Below are 19,944 nucleotides of genomic sequence, written 5' to 3'. Positions count from 1 at the left end.
GCATTAAGTTCGCGTTTGCCTCTGCTAGGAGAAATCCCTTACCAAGGTGGCGCTTGCAGTGGGCGGGACCATGTCCTGGAAAGCGAGCGTCCCCTCCAGCCGGGGTGCTTCCGGGCTTGACCCCATAGCTAGAGCGGGTGCAGAGTTGAGGCAAGGGACGGAAAAGCAGAGGTCGCTTCTCTCCATGCCCCTGCCTTTGGGGTGGATTGAGCCCTGGCCCTGTTTTCTAGGAGACGTTTTGCTTGGGGTGCAGGGCATAGTATATAAACAACCCTTTGGATTTCCTGTGTCCTTGAGGTTGCCTCCAGTCTAGCCTACCGTTCCTGCCCCGCACGAAGCTTCAGTAGCCCTTTCACTTTCCCTTCCAGTCCTTTCCCTGACCTCCCTCCCCTCCACTTCCAAGTTTTAGTTAATTAGAGTCAAGACGTCATGCCTCTTCCCAAAGGAGTTGTGTTGCACAGGATGTTCAGACTTTCCAAACCCAAAGCACTGAATCCCTAGGGGAGGAATTTCAGACCAGTGGGGAGGTATTTTGAGGTAAGGGGCAGGCGCATATCATAAAGTGGGAGTACAAGCGGTTTACACAGAATCAGTGGCCCTCTTGGCATTGACCATTAGGATTCATGTGCAGCCAGTTTGGCCTCAGGACTTTGTGACTAATATGACGGTTGCAGAAGGTCAGATCGTAGGTCCTGGGGATGTTTTGATTCAGATCTGCCTACTGGAAGCAAATCTCCTCAGATCTTTGGGAAACAAAACTGATCAGGCTTGGGCTGGGCACCGTGGTTCCCCTGTAATCCCAGCACTTTGAGAGGCCGAGGCAGGCAGATCACCTGAGCTCAGGAGTTCGAAACCAGCCTGGCCAACGTGGCGAAAACCCATCTTTACTAAAAATAATAATAATTTAAAAATAGCTGGGTGTGGTGGCGTGCTCCTGTAATCCCAGCTACTCAGGAGGCTGAGGCAGGAGAATCGCTTGAACTCGGAAGGTGGAGGTTGCAGTGAGCCGAGATAACACCACTGCACTCCAGCCTGTGCGACAAAGCAAGACTCTGTCTCAACAAAAAAAAAACCTGATTAGGCTTGGTGTGGTTGCTCACGTTTGTAATCCCAGCACTTTGGGAGGCTAGGGTGGGAAGATTGCTTGAGCCCAGGAGTTCGAGACCAGCCTGAGCAGCTTACGAAGAGCTCATCGCTACAGAAAAAAAAAAAAAGTTTAAAAATTAGCTGGGTGTGGTGGCACACACCTGTGGTCCTAGGTCCTCAGGAGGCTGAGGTGGGAGGATCACCTTGAGCCTGGGAGGTTGAGGCTAAAGTGAGCCATCATGGTGCGACTGCATTCCAGTCTGGACGGCAGAGCAAGACTGTGTCTCAAAAAAACAAAAAGAAAAGAAAAGAAAGATCAGAATTAGCTGTCCTTATTTTGCCCTAGGACTCCAGATTCAATTATTTATATATACTTCAGGATTTAAACTTTGCTTCCAAAGTTGTTGTGGAGGAGGCTGAGAAGCAAATAGAGTAAGAGCTGAAGCCTGGGTAGCCAAATAGTTCTTAACCTTGTTTAATCACAAGCTGCTTTCTGAATCACATGAAAATTTTGCACCTCTCCTCCAGAAAAATGTTCACACATGTAAACACGCACATGGAATTTTGCATATAATCCCAAATGGTTCACAAAGACCATTTACTAGAGGTTTCATAAATCAGCATTTCTGAATACCTGATTTAACCTAGTCGTCTTACTTCACAGTTTAGGAAACAAACCTAAAGAGAGGAAGTGACTGGCCCAAACTCACAGTTGAGGAGAATGGATTAAAAGTCTAGTTTTGTGGTTCTCAGTTAAATAGTCTATAATGGGCTGCTTCTTGCAGGCTACTCAAACTGCATTACTAAACTGTAATTGGTGATCTCGAAATACTTTCAATAAAGAGGTATCTGTCAAAGGAAACCTTTTCACATTAGTGGGACTAAACAGGGCCTAGGCCGGGCACGGCTCGCACCTGTAATCTCAGTACTTTAGGAGGACAAGGCAGGCAGATCACCTGAGGTCAGGAGTTCGAGACCAGCCTGGCCACCATGGTGAAACCCCATCTCTACTAAAAATACAAAAATTAGCCGGACGTGGTGGAGCACGCCTGTAATCCCAGCTACCCGGGAGGCTGAGACAGGAGAATTGCTTGAACCCAGGAGGCAGAGGCTGCAGTGAGCCAAGATTGTGCCACTTCACTCCAGCCTGGGCAACAGAGCGAGACTCTGTCTCAAAAAAAATAAATAAAGGAGGCTTGGGTAATTGGCAGAATGCTGCATATTAGTGGCGGGGAAAGGGGTTGAGTGTTTTGTTTTAATGGGCCTCTTACTCTCCTTGCAAACTAGCCATTGTACTTTCAGAGTGTAAATCTTTGGCTCACCAAATTTCAGCAATCTCTCAAATTCAGCTTTTGCTTTTCTTCCCACTTGCTCAAATATGTCTGTATTCTTTGTGCGTGCAAGTATCCCACGTGGGAGGGATTGATGAGGCAGATATTATTTCAGTTTTTATAGGGAGAAACTATTCCAGGAAGGATGGGGGTTACAGCACAAGTAGACAGTAGAGCCTGGAGCTGAGCCCTAGTTTCTTCTTCCTTTGCCCCCAGCTTTTGCATTTTCTGCCAGATGATTCTGTGGTCCTTACACTTTGGTTCCTAACTACAGATGCAAAAAAAACAACAAAAAAAAACAAAAATACCACACACATGTAGATGGTGAGATAGATGGATATGTGGGCCTATACCAGATCAAATAAATCAGAATCTCTCAAGGTGAGGACAGGAACCACTACCTTATTCTGTGTTGGCAGAAGCAAACCTAAATCCAGGTATGTTCGCCATTTTTTTCCATCTGAAGAGGCAGTTTTTTGTTGTTGTTTGTTTTTTTGTTTTGAGATGGAGTTTTGCTCTTGTGGCCCAGGCTGGAGTGCAATGGCGCCATCTCAGCTCATGGCAACCTCCACCTCCCAGATTCAAGTGATTCTCCTGCCTCAGCCTCCCGAGTAGCTGGGATTACAGGCACCCGCCACCACGCCTGGCTAATTTTTTTGTATTTTTAGTAGAGACGGGGTTTCACCGTGTTAGCCAGGATGGTCTCAATCTCCTGACCTCGTGATCTGCCCGCCTCGGCCTCCCAAACTGCTGGGATTACAGGTGTGAGCCACCGTGCCCGGCCCCAGCCCAGTTTTATATAATGGAGTGTGTTTGTGATTTTTTTTTTTTTTTTTTTTTTTTTTTGAGACGGAGTCTCGCTCTGTCACCCAGACTGGAGCGCAGTGGCCAGATCTTAGCTCACTGCAAGCTCTGCCTCCCGGGTTCACGCCATTCTCCTGCCTCAGCCTCCCGAGTAGCTGGGACTACAGGCGCCTGCCACCTCCCCCGGCTAAGTTTTTGTATTTTTAGTAGAGACGGGGTTTCACCGTGTTACCCAGGATGGTCTCGATCTCCCGACCTCGTGATCCGCCCGTCTCGGCCTCCCAAAGTGCTGGGATTACAGGCTTGAGCCACCGCGCCCGGCCATGTTTGTGATTTTTGTTTGTTTAAGCTTGAGCTCAAACTTTTGAATCAGCTAAACTTGTATTTTTTTTTTTTTTTTTTTTTTTTTTTGAGACGGTCTCCCTCTGTCACCCAGGCTGGAGTGCAGTGGTACAGTCATGGCTCATTGCAGCCTCAATCTCCTGGGCTCCAACAGTCCTCCTACCTCAGCCCCCCAAGTAGCTGGGACTATAGGCAGATGCCACCACACCTGGCTAATTTGTGTGTGTGTGTGTGTGTGTTTCTGTAAAGGTGAGGTTTCACCATGTTGCCTAGGCTAGTCTCAAACTCCTGGACTCAAGCGATCTGCCCTTCTTGGCCTCCCAAAGCGCTAGGATTACAAGTGTGAGCCACCGCACCCAGTCTTATCCCTGTATTCAAATTTGATATTTGCCCCTTGCTAGCAACTATCTCCTAGAGTTTACTGTGAGAATAAATGAAATAATGCATGTAAAGATAAATGTATGTAGTAGGCATGAAATCAATGTTACATCTTTCCTTTCTGCCTTCTGTATCATCTCTGAACTCAGGTCTGGGAATCCAGGTTTCTGGATTATTCTCTATGTTGTGATTGGAAGGTTGGGCAGAAGTCACTTGAGTAGATACGCAGTGGTCTGCAAGATGATCCCCATACTTTCCACCCTTCCAGAACGGTGAAGGAGGGAACAAGAAGCAGTTGCCCTTGCCCATCCCTGCAGACCTTACCCTGCAGCCTGCTTCATTGGAATGAGTACTTTTCAGGGGAGTTAGCCAGTAGTACCTGTGACCGTGGCTGGTGAATGCTCCTGTTTCTGCTTCAAGTTTCTCCTTGCTGTGAGAAGAAACCTGTGGAGGTTCTGGAGGACCAGATATGTGACTTGGTAGATCCCCGAGTGTGTTCCCAGGGACATTGCCTCCTGCAGGAGCCAAGGAAACAAAGAAGAGGCCCATAGGACTGGCGACTTTGGACCTAACAACTGCAAGCTGGTGGGACTGTGGCACAGGGGTGGGGCTGGCAAAGTGGGAATGTGATTCCGGCCGCTGATCACTTCACTGCTTGCCCTGGCTTGAAGCAAGTCTCAGTGGTTGGTCTCCAGAAACTCCGTGGAAATACTGCCAACAGGTTTTGGTCTTCTCCCACTTTCCTCTCCTTTTCCCGCTTTGTAGGGATGACGGTTGGGGTTTCTGAGCTGTAACCTGGTAGGACAGCTCTGGCAGTTGAAGTCCTGGTTATAATTTCTTCTAAACAGGAGATGAGGCTGAGGCCAACTCCCTGGCGTGGGGGAGTTGGTCCCCAACCTACTTTTTCAGCAGTTGGCCCTAGCCTGGCGCCCCCCATCCAGATGGGGCTTGTGTGTGGTCCTGGGTCCTGGGAAGCCACCTGTGGGGAGACTAGGTGTCAGGAGAAGGAGTTGAAGAGCAAAGCGGATGAAAGAGACTTCTCCCAGCTCGCAGAAGATAGGGCACCAGGCGCCAGACCATTGATTCCTGAGATAGGGCACCAGGCGCCAGACCATTGATTCCTGAGATAGGGCACCAGGCCCCAGACCATTGGTTCCTGAGTTTCTTGAAACCAGGCATCTCAGAGACATCTCTGACTGCCCTGCTGGGCTGGAGCTTCTGGGAGCAGGGAGGTAGAGGAGGGAGCTGGACTGGCGATGTGGGTGCTGGGACAGAATAGTGCCAGTCTCTCAGTGACTAGAGTCCCTGGTTTCTGCTTTTCCAGGACAGCTGGGGCCTTGTGAAAATCAGAGAGGGAACACATGCGAGAGGAATGGAGAGCCTTGTGCTTGTGACTCAGAGATACCCAGACCAGGGTGGGGGCCTTGGGAGGGGACAACCTTGTGATGAGGGGGAACAAGAGCAAGAGCTGCAGGCAGAAGTCTGAGATGGGGGTGTCACAGGGGCTTTTCTGAAATGTGAAAATGAATACATGGGCAGATTTTGCAACAGCACCCAGCCTGCTGTCTTCTCACACTTTGCTCCCCAGCCCCCGCCTGTTCCCCATGTCCCACCCTGTGCTTCCTCCCGTCTTTCAACCAGGCTCCTCTTCTGCCTCAGCCTTCAACTTTTCCTCATCTGGTCCCTTCTGTCCCATCCACACCCCCGTCCACTCTTTCCCTGTTTCCTCTGTTCTTTTCCCTGGTGCCCTGTTCATCTGTTTTAGTCTCTTTGGCTGCCTGCCCTGGCCCCCATCCTTCTGTGCTTTAATGTGGGGCCCATGGGAACTGGAGTTCATAGCAAAACAGGAAGAGCCCGTGAGCAGGAAACTGGGAATGGGGCAGGGGGTGAATGACCAGCAGTAACCTCAGCTCCTCGCCACCCACATCTGGACTGGAGCATCTGCAGGGTTCTCAGCCTCTCCCCTGTAGCCCACCAGCCCTGGCTGCTTCCATTCCAGCACTTCACTGGCCCGAGATGCAACAAGACAAGATTGCCCTGGACTCTGACACAGCAAAGGGACTGGAGTGAGGACATCTGGGTTCTGATCCCAGCCGGGCCACTAACTGTGTGGTCTTGGAAAAGGCTCTCACATGAGTTTCAGTGTTCTCTGTCAAATGGAGCTCAGGTTACTTACTCTGCTTTCCTCCCAGGGCTGCTCTAAGGACCAGAAAAGATAGTGAAGGGTTTGTGCTGTGTATGGAAACAAGTACAAAGTTCAAAATCCACTGAGTTAAGGCAATGGGAACACCCACAACTGAAAGAACTGGGAGGGTGATGACAACTCGTGCCATTTCTCGAACACTTACTGTGTGCCACACGTTGTGATACAATCTGTAGTCCCTCCCTCCTTCCTTCCTTCCCTCCATCCTTCCTTCCTTCTTTTTTTTTTTTTTTTTAATGGAGTTTTGCTCTTGTTGCCCAGGCTGGAGGGCAATGACGTGATCTCGGGTCATGGCAACCTCCGTCTCCCAGGTTGGAGCCATTCTCCTGCCTCAGCCTCCCGAGCAGCTGGGATTATAGGCATGTGCCACCACACCTGGCTAATTTTTTGTATTTTTAGTAGCGATGGGGTTTCACCAGGTTGGCCAGGCTGGTCTGGAACTCCTGACCTCACGTGATCCGTCTGCCTGGGCCTCCCAAACTGCTGGGATTATAGGCATGAGCCACTGCACCCAGCGTGATCTGTAGTTTCAATCTCACAACAACCTTGTGTGGTAAAAATGACTACTATCCCTATGTTTTCTTTCTTTTTTTCTTTCTTTTTCTTTTTCTTTTTTTTTTTTTTTTGAGACGGAGTCTCGCTCTATCGCCCAGGCTGGAGTGCAGTGGCACAATCTTGGCTCACTGCAACCTCCCAGGTTCAAGTGATTCTCCTGCCTCAGCCTCCCGAGTAGCTGGGATTACAGATCCGTACCACCATGCCTGGCTAACTTTTGTATTTTTAGTAGAGGCGGGGTTTCACCATGTTGGCCAGGCTAGTCTCGAACTCCTGACCTCAAGTGATCCACCTGCCTAGGCCTCCCAAAGTGCTGAGATTACAGGTATGAGCCACCATGCCCAGCCTATTTATTTGTCAACATACCATTGCTGGCTCGAATATTCCTATTTTAAAGATAGGGAAACAAAGATTCAGAGACATTAAGTAACTTGCTCAATCAAGATCACATAGGTACTAAGAAGTTTAGGATTTGAACCCAAAATCTGAGCCAAGAGTCTGAACACTAAATCAACATGCTGAGTTGAAACTGACTACAGCAGTTGTGAGTGCGTGCCTGTAATGCTAGCACTTTGGAAGGCTGAGGTGGGAGGATGGCTTGAGCCCAGGAGTATGAAACCAGTCTGGGCAACGTAGTGAGACCCCACCTCAAAAAAGAAAAAAAAAGGAATAATAAAAAAAATTGACTAGGGCTAACAAGTAGGGGATAGATGAGAATAATATTTTTCTTGTTATTCATTCAACAAATAGGAACACAGTACCTACTCTGTTGCCTCCTCTATGCCAGCCCTGTTTCAGGGGTTTTGGGGAAAATGAAATCAATAAAATATGATGTCTACTTTCCGGGATGGATTTCATGCCCCAGGCAACAGAGTGGGAAGAATGGCTATAGTCTCAGTAGCTGCTGGTTGGAGCCTGCCATCACTTCAGATAGGGATGTTCCCCAGATGAGGCAACCTTCATACCTTCCCAGGTCCATCCTGGGCTGCCACCCGAGTTGCCTGCCTGCCTTCTGCCACGCCCCCACCCCTATCCCAGGCCTGCCATTGCTCATAGCAGATTTCCTACCAAAGGCTCTCCTGGCCTCCTCTCTTATCTGTGGCCCCCGCAGGGCACCCACTTTCAGAAACTCCCTGGAAGGCCCAGCACCTGCCTCTCTGCACCCCTGGATTTCTACCAGCTTGGCTGAAGCCTAGGGCTAGTGGGGAGAGCTTCTTGGCCTCTTCCCAGAGGCAAGGGAGGAGGAGGGAGGCTGGGAAAGCAGGCTGGGGCTCAGTGTCGCAATTCCGGGCCCTGCTGGGACCTTTGCTCCGAGAGGTGCCTATGGAAGGGAGGGAACACCGACTCTGGAGGCTGCTGGGATTGGGGTAGGGGTTCCTGGGAGGCAGTCCTTTTGCAAGAGCTGCTAAGAGCGCTGGGTAAGGAGAGGAAGGGGAGAGACATGGAACTTGGCAGGTCTGCAGCGAAATGCCACTGTTTTGACCGGGAGTAGGGGGTGGGAGTGGCGGGAGAGGGGGTGGCCGGCTGGGGAGGAGCCAGCCTGGTGGAGAAGCTGCCCTGTGGGCGGGGGTGAGGAGGGGAGGGCTGCGGTCGTCAGGCAGGAAGGAGGGGTGGCCTGACCCCTCGGCAGTCCCTCCCCTAGCCTTTCCCCAAATTGCTACTTCCCTGGGGCTCCAGGTCCTGCTTGTGCTCAGCTCCAGCTCACCGGCTGGCCACCGAGACCTCTGGACAGGGAACTGCACCATCCTCTTCTCCCCGCAAGGGGGCTCCAGAGACTGCCCACCCAGGAAGTCTGGTGGCCTGGGGATTCGGTGGGTCTGCTCCTTAGCAGTGGCCTGGGGCTCTGTGTGTGTATCTGGGGTGGGGTTGGCGAATGTCCTAAGGATCTTAGAAGGGGGTTTCTGGGGAGAAGTGAGGGGTGATGGTGATGGAAGCTTGGGAAAGGAACAGGACTCTGGGTCCCAGAATAACTCATGAGGGATTCGGGGGAGGAGGTCCTCTATGTGAATTGGGGAGATTCTTGGAGATAAGAGATTTGTGCTGGGACCCTGGAGAGTGGCATGAGCAAGGTTCTCTAATAAGCAGCGTGTTTCACTGAGTGGAGCGAGCTTCGATCCCGTCTCCTGGTCCTGCTCAACTTTGGCTGTCCTCAATGTTGGAGGGGGAAGGGGCCCGAGAGAAGCAGGGCAGATGTATCCAAACATTCCCCGCTGGTTTGGAGGGGACTTTGAGGGAGAAAGGCTGGTACAGTGACTGGGAGCTCAGACTTTGGAGTCAGACGAGGGTTGGAGTCTTGATTCTACCGCCGCCTAACTGTATGACCATAGTTACTTAATCTCTTTGAACCTCAGTTTGCTTATCTGTAAAATGAGGTTAAGAATAGTCCTGAGCCGGGAGCAGTAGCATGTGCCTATAATCTCAGGTACTCAGGAAGCCGAAAGTTGATTGCCTGAGCCCAGTAGTTTGAGGCGATAGTGTCCTATTATTGCACCTGTGAATAGCACTGAGTTCCAGCCTGAGCAACATAAAGAGACCCTATCTCAAAAAAAAAAAAAAAAAAAAAAAAAGACTAGTCTTGACCTCAGAGGGATATAATGAGGATAGCACATAAAGCCTTATAATAGGCTGGGCGCAGTGGCTCACTCCAATAATCCCCGCACTTTGGGAGGCCCAGGTGGGAGGATCCCTTGAGCCTAGGAGTTCCTAGACTAGCCTGGGCAACATAGGGAGAACCTGTCTCTAAAAAACATAATAGTAATATAATAAAGCCTTAGTACAGGCTAATATATGGCAAGTAAATATTAGCTGATATTGTTGGTATTGATAAAAGGGAGGATCAGGTGGAGAAGGGAGCTGAGGCCAGAAAGGAGGCCAGTTCTAGAAGAGTATAACCTGAGTCCTTCCTGCAGGACAGTGCCTTGGTAATGACCAGGGCTCCAGGAAGAGATGTCCGTGTGGCTGGGGGCCCCTGTGCCTGACATTCCTCCTGGTAAGCTTCATTCCAGCCCTCTCCCCTGAGCCCAGACCGCAGGCTCCTCGCCTCCCCGTAGGAATCAGTCTGCTTCATTACCTGCCTTCTTCCTTCCTCCAGAGAGCAGTCCAGATTCATTCTTAGTCGTGGTTGCCTCTCCCCCGGTTCCAGTGCCTGGCCCTTGCAGGCTCCCGCCCAGTCCTCCCCAATCTGGGTTTGCTGCTAAAGAGTTGGTCAGCTGAGTGCTTACCCTGCTCTGGCTTTGAAGAGTTTTATCTGATCTCTGAAATGCATACACTCCAGCCCCCCAAAGAGACGAGGGTTAACATCTTCATTTAAGGTCTTGAGATGTAAGAAACTACAAGTGACTAGTCCTAGCTAGAGCCCACACAGACGCTAGGGTCCCAAAGCCTGAGCTGGGACTTTGCTGCCCTCTAAGGGTGGGGATAAGTTTTCAGTTTCCCAGCTAGGACACTGGGCTATGGAGCGGGGATGGAGCCTGAGACCCCCATGTGCCTCTCCTTTGGAGCTCAGACTCTGCAGCGGAGCTGTGGAAGCCAGGTGCACAGGATGCAAGCAGCCAGACCCAGGGAGGCAACAGCCGCATCCTCAGAGAGGAAGCCATGATGCCCCACTCTGCCACAGGCACTGCAGGGGTGGGGCTGGAGGCTGCAGAGCCCACAGTCCTGCTCACCAGGGCAGAGCCCCCTTCAGAACCCACAGGTGAGGAGCTTCTGGGTTTGGAGGAGGTAGGGGTCCAGATTCCAGGTACTGGATCTGGAAGAGGTTCCTTGGGGGTTTTTACTTTATATGTAATCTCATGGTTAAGTCCAAAGGCTTTAGAGCTAACTAAATCTGACTGATCTAAGTGTGAATTCTGTCTCTACTTTAGGCCTTCCTGAGCCTCAATTTCCTTGTTTATAAAATGGAAAAAAATTATGTTTGTCATAAGGATCAGTGCATATGAAAAGCTCATACAGTACCTAGAACATAATGGCACTTGGCCAATGAGGGCTACTCTTCTCATAAAAGAGAGACTGGAGTTTGTATAATGAAGGGAATGAAGGTCACTGAGTGCCCAGGGCAGTGACTGAGTCAGGGAGAACATGAACTTTTTTCCTTGGGGGAGAGCATTGAAACACTTTCCTGTAACCAGAGATCCGTCCACAAAAGCGGAAAAAGGGGCCAGCCCCCAAAATGCTGGGGAATGAGCTATGCAGCGTTTGTGGGGACAAGGCCTCCGGCTTCCACTACAATGTTCTGAGCTGCGAGGGTTGCAAGGGATTCTTCCGCCGCAGTGTCATCAAGGGAGCGCGCTACGTCTGCCACAGTGGCGGCCACTGCCCCATGGACACCTACATGCGTCGCAAGTGCCAGGAGTGTCGGCTTCGCAAGTGCCGCCAGGCTGGCATGCGGGAGGAGTGTGAGTTTCTGGGGCTGGGGGGGGAAGAGGCTGAGGGGAAAAGAGGGGGCCAGGGTGTGACCCAGGACAGGTGCCTGAACTTGTAGGGGCCAACTGATCCCTAAGTATGGATTAAAATATATTTCTTGACCGGGCGCGGTGGCTCATGCCTGTAATCCCAGCACTTTGGGAGGCTGAAGCAGGCGGATCACCTGAGGTCAGAAGTCTGACACCTGCCTGGCCAACGTAGTGAAACCCTGTCTCTACTAAAAATACAAAAATTAGCCGGGTGTGGTGGTGAGCGCCTGTAATCCCAGCTACTCAGGAGGGTGAGGCAGGAGAATCACTGGAACCCGGGAGGCGGACGTTGCGGTGAGCTGCGATCGCACCACTGCACTCCACACTGGACGAGTGTGAGACTCTGTTTCAAAAAAAAAAAAACTTCTTGGGTTTACCCAGTGCTGTCTGTTTTTCTGGAGCCCCAAACTGCCCCTTTTGCCCCATCCTTGCTTCCTGTCTCCTCATATTTGGTCCTGTCCTTAGGTGTCCTGTCAGAAGAACAGATCCGTCTGAAGAAACTGAAGCGGCAAGAGGAGGAACAGGCTCATGCCATATCCCTGCCCCCCAGGGCTTCCTCACCCCCTCAAATCCTGCCCCAGCTCAGCCCGGAGCAATTGGGCATGATCGAGAAGCTGGTCGCTGCCCAGCAACAGTGTAACCGGCGCTCCTTTTCTGACCGGCTTCGAGTCACGGTACTTGACACACCTGGGGAGAGGCGGCTGCACCCAGATCACCAGTGGGCTTCTTGATGTCCGACTCAAAGCGCTTTGCCTTTTCCCTCCTGGGTAGCCTTGGCCCATGGCACCAGATCCCCATAGCCGGGAGGCCCGTCAGCAGCGCTTTGCCCACTTCACTGAGCTGGCCATCGTCTCTGTGCAGGAGATAGTTGACTTTGCTAAACAGCTACCCGGCTTCCTGCAGCTCAGCCGGGAGGACCAGATTGCCCTGCTGAAGACCTCTGCGATCGAGGTGGCTGGAGAAGGGCAAGGGATGAAGGGAGAAGCAGAATGGGATTGTCTGTGGGAGGGGCCTCCAGACATCGAGCTGGGAGAACCAAATCTGCTGGGAAGCAGGGATGAGGGGAATCGGCCTCCCTGGAAGGGGCTATGCTCCAAGACCAACCTTCCTAGTCCCCGTTTGAGGTCTGCTGCTTGTGTGCAGGTGATGCTTCTGGAGACATCTCGGAGGTACAACCCTGGGAGTGAGAGTATCACCTTCCTCAAGGATTTCAGTTATAACCGGGAAGACTTTGCCAAAGCAGGTGAGAACTGAGATCACACAGGGATTGGGGCTGGATGGACAAATGCTTCTTTTTTTATTTTTTATTTTTAAAAATTGAGGGCCAGGCGCGGTGGCTCATGCCTGTAATCCCAGCACTTTGGGAGGCCGAGGTGGGCAGATCACAGGGTCAGTAGATCAAGACCATCCTGGCTAACACGGTGAAACCCTGTCTCTACTAAAAATACAAAAAATTAGTCAGGCATGGTGGCACGCGCCTGTAGTCCCAGCTACTCGGAAGACTGAGGCAGGAGAATCGCTTGAATCCGGGAGGCGGAGGTTACAGTGAGCTGAGATCACACCATTGCACTACAGCCTGGGCAACAACAACAAAAAATTGAGATGGAGTCTCACTATGTTGCCCAGGCTGGTCCCAAACTCCTGGCCTCAAGTGATCCGCCTGCCTTGGACTCCCAAAGTGCTGGGATTACAGGTGTGAGCCACCCACCATGCCTCGCCAAGGACTGTTTCTTTTTTTGTTTCTTTTTTTTTTTTTTTTTTTTAAAGACAGAGTTTGCTCTGTCGCCCAAGCAGGAGTGCAGTGGTGTGATCTTGGCTCGCTACAACTTCTGCCTCCCGGGTTCAAGCAATTCTCCTGCCTTCAAGCAATTCTCCTGCCTCAGCTTCTTGAGTAGCTGGGATGAGGTACACCACCACACCCAGCTAATTTTTGTATTTTTAGTAGAGACAGGGTTTTACCATGTTGACCAGGCTGGTCTTGAACTCCTGACCTTAAGTGATGCACACACCTCAGCCTCCCAAAATGCTGGGATTACAGGCGTGAGCAACTGAACCTGGCCAGGACTGGTTCTTTTTGTCATAGGCCCATAGTGACTACAGAGCCACAGGCCCAACGTTTGAGTGACTAGTAAGGCAAGGCTCCCCTTATTTTTTAAAGATGGAAAATTGGAATGCTGATAGGCTTCTCTCAGCTGCTCCAGATAGACCCCTGTCCTCTGTTGCTTTAGGTCAGTGGTTTTCAAAATGTATTCCAAGGAACCTGAGAGATATATGGAATGGCACCTTGGAGGAGAAACAGGGAGGCACAGGAAGTGAACTAATCTTCCTCACATGTGCTCTTTGGGGATCATGGGGGCTGATTTCCCCTACTCTTTTTTTTTTTTTTTTTTTTTTTGAGATAAGTTCTTGCTCTGTCACGCAGGCTAAAGTGCAGTGGCATGAACGTGGCTCACTGCAGCCTCCACCACCTGGGCTCCAGTAATTCTCCTGCCTCAGCCCCCCAAGTAGGTGGGACTACAGGCGTGCATCACCATGCCAGGCTAATTTTTATATTTTTTTGTAGAGACTGAGTTTCGCCATGTTGCCCAGGCTGGTCTCGAAATGGTCTCAAACTCCTGAGCTCAAAGGATCCACCCACCTCGGCCTCCCAACGTGCTGGGATTACAGGTGTGAGCCACCGCACCCAGCCTCCCCTACTCTTTTTTTTTTTTTTTTTTTTTTTTTTTTTGAGATAGAGTCTCACTCTGTTGCCAAGCTGGAGTGCAGTGGCACGATCTTGGCTCACTGCAACTTCCACCTCCCGGGTTCAAGCAACTCCCCCGCCTCAGCCTCCCGAGTAGCTGGAACTACAGGCGTGCGCCACTACGCTCAGCTAACTTTTGTATTTTTAGTAGAGACAGGGTTTCACTGTGTTGCCCAGGCTGGTCTTGAACTCCTGAGCTCAGGCAGTCCACCCGCCTCGGCCTCCCAAAGTCCTGGGATTACAGCCATGAGCCACCACACCAGGCCCCTCCCCTACTCTTTTTCAATTACACTTTCTGATGAACTGGAACCATGGCATGGCAAACATGCCCAGAGGGGATGTACAATAAGAGCGAATGTTTCCATCCCCATCCTATATCTGAAGTATTTTCTCCAAAAATTACTTCATACTGCGGCTCTCTAGCTGATTCTCGCTTGGGCGCTACGCAGAAGGGGTTTCTTCATATTCAACTATTGGTCATGTTTGTGTCATGAAAACTGGCCTGGGAAAGGACGGGAGGCTGAGGGACTTTTGGAGGGAGTGGAATTGAGCTTCAGCAGGAAACCAAGTAGCTTAACAACTGGATGAGTGGGGCTCTAAAATATGGCTGATGCCCTGACTCCATTCTCAGGGCTGGTAGATCTGTGGCCAGGCCAGTCATCAAGCCTTCCCTGGTTTCTGACAACTCAGGTCAGCTCACGTGCCTCTTGCTCTCCCAACACAGGCCCACCCAATGAGCTTTCTAGGAAGGCCACCCTTCACTGTAGGGCATAATAGGGCTATGTTGGCACCTTTTGCCTTCTATAGTGCCCGGTGTGCTGCCCGGATGTGTTGGCACCTAATGGGGTGATTTAATGACTTTACCCAGCTTTAAAGCCCAGCCCTGCCCCCTCTTCCAAACCATTTTTTCCTCGATGGTTATTATCTCAGACCTTCTTAACCATGGCTCTCCCCTCCTTCAGAATATCCTCCTTGTGGAACCCTGCCCAGTTCTTTTTTTTTTTTTTTTTTTTTTTTTTTTTTTTTTTTTGAGACGGAGTCTTGCTCTGTCACCCAGGCTGGAGTGCAGTGGCCGGATCTCAGCTCACTGCAAGCTCCGCCTCCCGGGTTCACGCCATTCTCCTGCCTCAGGCTCCCGAGTAGCTGGGACTACAGGCGCCCGCCACTGCGCCCGGCTAATTTTTTTTGTATTTTTAGTAGAGACGGGGTTTCACCATGTTCGCCAGGATGGTCTCGATCTCCTGACCTCGTGATCCGCCCGTCCCGGCCTCCCAAAGTGCTGGGATTACAGGCTTGAGCCACCGCACCCGGCCCCCTGCCCAGTTGTAAGATCTCTGTATTAGTTTGGCACTCGTAGACTCGTGCTATCTGAATCTGCACCTATTTGTAGATTTATTTATTTACTTATTCTATTTTATTTATTTTTTTTGAGACCAAGTTTCACTCTTGTTGCCCAGGCGGGAGTGCAATGGCACAATCTCGGCTCACTGCAACCTCTGCCTCCCAGGTTCAAGCGATTCTCCTGCCTTAGCCCCCCGAGTAGCTGGGATTACAGGCATGTGCCACCACGCCTGGCTAATTCTGTATTTTTAGTAGAGATGAGGTTTCTCCATGTTGGTCACGCTGGTCTCAAACTCCCGACCTCAGGTGATCTGCTCGCCTCGGCCTCCCAAAGTGCTGGGATTACAGGTGTGAGCCACCGCGCCCGGCCCTTATAGATTTATTTATACAAGCAGTTTTGAAGTAATCATGCTTGCCTTTCATTTTTCATTTCGTGAGTGAGGTCTTGGGGAGAAGGAACTGGAGCTCTGTTTGTCACGTCTCCTCCTCTCTCTATCCACTACTATTTACTGCATGCAGTAGATGACTGGTGACACGGACTGAGCACATTTGAGGTGTTCATTCCATGGGCATCAGCACACCCTCACAGGTGCATTAGCCAACTATAGAACCTCCTCTTAATTTGTGTATAAAGGGGGCTGTTTGCCATACTTTGGGGCTCAAAACCTCACCAAGAAATGCTTTAGAAAATGGGGCTTGACGCTGGGCGTGGTGGCTCACACCTGAAATCCCAGCACTTTGGGAGGTCTAGGCAGGCGGATCACCTGAGGTCAGGAGTTCGAGACCAGCCTGGCTGACAGGGCGAAATCCCATCTCTACTGAAAATACAAAAATTAGCTAGGCGTGGTGGTGCACCCATCCCAGTTACCCAGGAGGCTGAGGCAGGAGAATCGCTTGAACCCAGGAGGCTGAGGTTGCAGTGAGCCGAGATCGTGCCACTGAACTCCAGCCTGGGTGACAGAGCAAGACTCTGTCTCAAAGAAAAGAAAAAAGAAAAAGAAAATGGGGCCTGCCCATTAAATGGACTAACACACAACACTTGATAAACATCAGGGTGAAAGTACAGGAAGTGACTCACCAAGAAGCCTTGAATGGAAAAGTGTAGCAGATGGTTGCTAAAAGAAATCTGACAAAGCCTGAGGAACTGTGTAGGGTGCAGAGACTTTGACAATGTGTGTGAGAGACATATTCTCTAGGTATCATGACTTTAACTCATGGTTTGTTGCATTTTAGTCTTCTCAGCAGGAAGACTGTTTCCATGAAAAACTGATTATTTATTGGCCGGGCGTGGTGGTTTATGCCTGTAATCCCAGTACTTTGGGAGGCCCAGGCAGGCAGATCACGAGGTCAAGAGATCGAGACCATCCTGGCCAACATGATGAAACCCTGTCTCTACTAAAAATACAAAAATTAGCTGGGCGTGGTGATGTGCACCTGTATTCCCAGGTACTCAAGAGGCTGAGTCAGGAGAATCGCTTGAACCCGGGAGGCAGAGCTTACAGTGAGCTGAGATTATGCTACTGCACTCCAGCCTGGTGACAGAGTAAGACTCCATCTCAAAAAAAAAGAAAAAAAAAAAATATATATATATATATATTTTTTTTTACAAGCACTTATGTGGTAGTTACCATATATGCCACATATTTATGAGATAGGTACTATTATTATTCCCATTTTACAGATGGGAAAACCAAAGCCCAGAGAGGTTACATAACTTACACAAGGTCACATTGCCTTATAAGTGGTAGAACCAGGACTCAACCCCAGGCAGTCTGGCACCAGAATCCACATCCTCACCCATACTGCAATATTCCCTCTAGGATGTGATACATGAAATGTATCTCTAGTGTTCAAATAAGTAAGGCCAATGCCAGTGAAAAACAATGCTTTTTTTTCCTTTAAAACAGGGTCTCACTCTGTCGCCCAGGCTGAATGCAGTGGTGTGATCAATCATGGCTCAATGCAGCCTTGACCTTCTGGGCTCAAGTGATCCTCCTTGAGTAGCTGGGATTACAGGTGTGAGCCACTGTGCCCTGCTGAAAAAGGATTCTTTTATTTTTTTATTTTTTTATTTTTTTTGAGCCAGAGTCTTCTGTTGCCCAGGCTGGAGTGCAAGTAGCACGATCTCAGCTCACTGTAAGCTCCGCCTCCCAGGTTCAAGCAATTCTGCTCTTCAGCCTCCCACGTAGCTGGGACTATAGGTGCGCCACCACGCCCAGTTAATTTTTGTATTTTTAGTAGAGATGGAGTTTCACTGTGTTGCCTAGGCTGATCTTGAACTCCTGAGCTCAGGCAATCTGTCTGCCTCAGCCTCCTGAAGTGCTGGGATTACAGGGATAAGCCACCACATCTGGCTCTTTTTCTTTTTCTTTTCTTTCTTTCTTTCTTTCTTTTTTTTTTTTTTGAGATGGAGTTTCGCTCTGTCACCCAGGCTGGAGTGCAGTGGCGTAATCTTGGCTCACTGCAACCTCCGCCTCCCAGATTCAAGCAATTCTTCTGCCTCAGCCTCCTAAGTAGCTGGAAATACAGGCGTGCACCACCATGCCCAGCTAATTTTTGTATTTTCAGTAGAGATGGGGTTTTGCCATGTCAGCCAGGCTGATCTCAAACTCTTGACCTCAGGTGATCCATCTGCCTCGGCCTCCCAAAGTGCTGGGATAAAAGGCGTGAACCGCCATGCCCTGCTGAAAAAGGATTCTTTATAAACAAAAATAAGAGTTGCTTCTATTTCTAGAAATGTGGAGCCCTCAAGAATTTTAATAACAGAATTGGCGGGGAGTGGTGTCTGATACCTGTAATCCCAGCACTTTGGAAGGGCGAGGCGGGTGGATTGCTTGAGTCCAGGAGTTTGAGACCGGCCTGGGCAACATGGTGAAATCCTGTCACAACAAAAAAATAAGAATTAGCTAGGTGTGGTGGTATGCACCGGTAGTCCCAGCTACTAGGGAGGCTGAAGTGGGAGGATTGCTTGCGCCTGGGAGGTCGAGGCTGCAGTGAGCTGTGATCGTGCCACTGCACTCCAGTCTGGGTGACCAAACAAGACCCTGTCTCAAAGAAAAAAAACAAGAATACCAGAATTATTATCATGTAATTCAGCACCTCTTGTGTGCCAGACACAGCACTAAGTGCTCTGCATACTTTGTCACTGAACCATCCCAACAATTTTCTGAGATGGGTTTAGATATGATTCTCATTTCACAGATGAGGCTTAGAGGGGTTAAGACATTTGCTCAAGGTTACACAGCAAAGCCCTGTAGCCTTTTTTTTTTTTTTTTAATGGAGTCTCCCTCTGTCACCCAGGCTGGAGTGCAGTAGTGCGATCTCGGCTTACTGCAACCTCCACCTCGCAGGTTTAAGTGATTCTCCTGCCTCAGCCTCCCAAGTAGCTGGGATTACAGGCACCTGCCACCACGTCCAGCTAGTTTTTGTGTTTTTAGTAGAGATGGGGTTTCGCCATGTTGGCCAGGCTCTTCTCGAACTCCTGACCTCGGGTGATCCGCCCGCCTCAGCCTCCCAAAGTGTTGGGATTACAGGTGTGAGCCACCGTGCCCAGCCCCGGTAAACTTCTTAGTGAGTTCCTAGTTGTTCTCTAAGGTAAGGCGCTGGAGGAGAGAAGGAAGTTCCTGCTGCTCCTGCTGCATGTGTCAGCCTCCCTTCTTCCTCCCCAGGGCTGCAAGTGGAATTCATCAACCCCATCTTCGAGTTCTCCAGGGCCATGAATGAGCTGCAACTTAATGATGCTGAGTTTGCTTTGCTCATTGCCATCAGCATCTTCTCTGCAGGTGTGGAGGAGGGGCAATGGGAAACAGCAAGAGACTTGCACCAAGGAGGGCTGCAGACCCCACAGGAATCAGGGGGTGGCTTGGGAGGGTGGAGGCATTTGCTCTGTTATTTAGGGATGAGAGAGCTTGGCTGGAGCATGTCTCTATATTTTGGTTGCAACTTGGGGTATGGAACTGGACCCTGGCCAGACCTGCTTCTCAACTCTCTTGGTGACCTATAGACCGGCCCAATGTGCAGGACCAGCTCCAGGTAGAGAGGCTGCAGCACACATATGTGGAAGCCCTGCATGCCTACGTCTCCATCCACCATCCCCATGTGAGTCTCCCCATGGTGCCCCTTTTCCTCCTTCCCACACACAGGCCCATTCCCTGATACACCTACTTTCCCTTCAAGAATTTCTCTCTGACTGCATGGTGTGCAGACAACTCACCTCTCCCACAACTCCCCTACCCTTGCCCCGCTTCCCTGCAGACAGGCAAAAGCTGTTCTTGTCTCTCTCCTTTCCCCAGGACCGACTGATGTTCCCACGGATGCTAATGAAACTGGTGAGCCTCCGGACCCTGAGCAGCGTCCACTCAGAGCAAGTGTTTGCACTGCGTCTGCAGGACAAAAAGCTCCCACCGCTGCTCTCTGAGATCTGGGATGTGCACGAATGACTGTTCTTTCCTCATATTTTGTTTTCTGGGCCGGATGGCTGAGGCCTGGTGGCTGCCTCCTAGAAGTGGAACAGACTGAGAAGGGCAAACATTCCTAGGAGCTGGGCAAGGAGATCCACCCGTGGCATTAAAAGAGAGTCAAAGAGTTGGGAGTTTTGTGGCTACTGGGCAGTGGGGCGCCCACTAACGCTGTGCTGTATCTGAAGACCACACTGATCCCACAAACGGATGGGCCTGGGGGCCACTTTGCACAAGGTTCTCCAGCGCCCTG

The 19,944-nt window shown here is 50.5% G+C and overlaps 2 protein-coding genes across 8 annotated transcripts in view; one reads left to right on the top strand and one right to left on the bottom strand.

The window, feature by feature from the left end:
* Nucleotides 1-19,944, bottom strand: part of ACP2 (acid phosphatase 2, lysosomal) — a 114,737-nt gene that overhangs the window by 9,976 nt on the left and 84,817 nt on the right. The window lies entirely within an intron of this gene.
* On the top strand, nt 23-19,820 carry NR1H3 (nuclear receptor subfamily 1 group H member 3). Of its 7 annotated transcripts, XM_050759177.1 has the most exons (11): nt 8,019-8,117; nt 8,377-8,510; nt 9,609-9,688; nt 10,205-10,393; nt 10,827-11,093; nt 11,616-11,824; nt 11,922-12,101; nt 12,294-12,393; nt 18,903-19,016; nt 19,238-19,332; nt 19,527-19,820. In XM_050759177.1, exons 3-11 carry the CDS (start codon nt 9,646-9,648, stop codon nt 19,671-19,673), a joined length of 1,344 nt encoding a protein of 447 aa, XP_050615134.1. In that variant the 5' UTR covers nt 8,019-8,117; nt 8,377-8,510; nt 9,609-9,645; the 3' UTR covers nt 19,674-19,820. The 7 variants fall into 7 exon arrangements, with proteins under 7 accessions (XP_050615136.1, XP_050615134.1, XP_050615135.1 ...); XM_050759179.1 differs by lacking the exons at nt 8,019-8,117; nt 8,377-8,510 and adding an exon at nt 23-46; XM_050759178.1 differs by lacking the exon at nt 8,377-8,510 and having other exon boundaries at nt 8,021-8,117.

The sequence above is a fragment of the Macaca thibetana genome, chromosome 14 (assembly GCF_024542745.1).
Source record: "Macaca thibetana thibetana isolate TM-01 chromosome 14, ASM2454274v1, whole genome shotgun sequence".
Classification (NCBI taxonomy): domain Eukaryota; kingdom Metazoa; phylum Chordata; class Mammalia; order Primates; family Cercopithecidae; genus Macaca; species Macaca thibetana.
The sequence above is the reverse complement of the archived record's forward strand: the minus strand, read 5'-3'. Positions and strand labels throughout refer to the sequence as shown.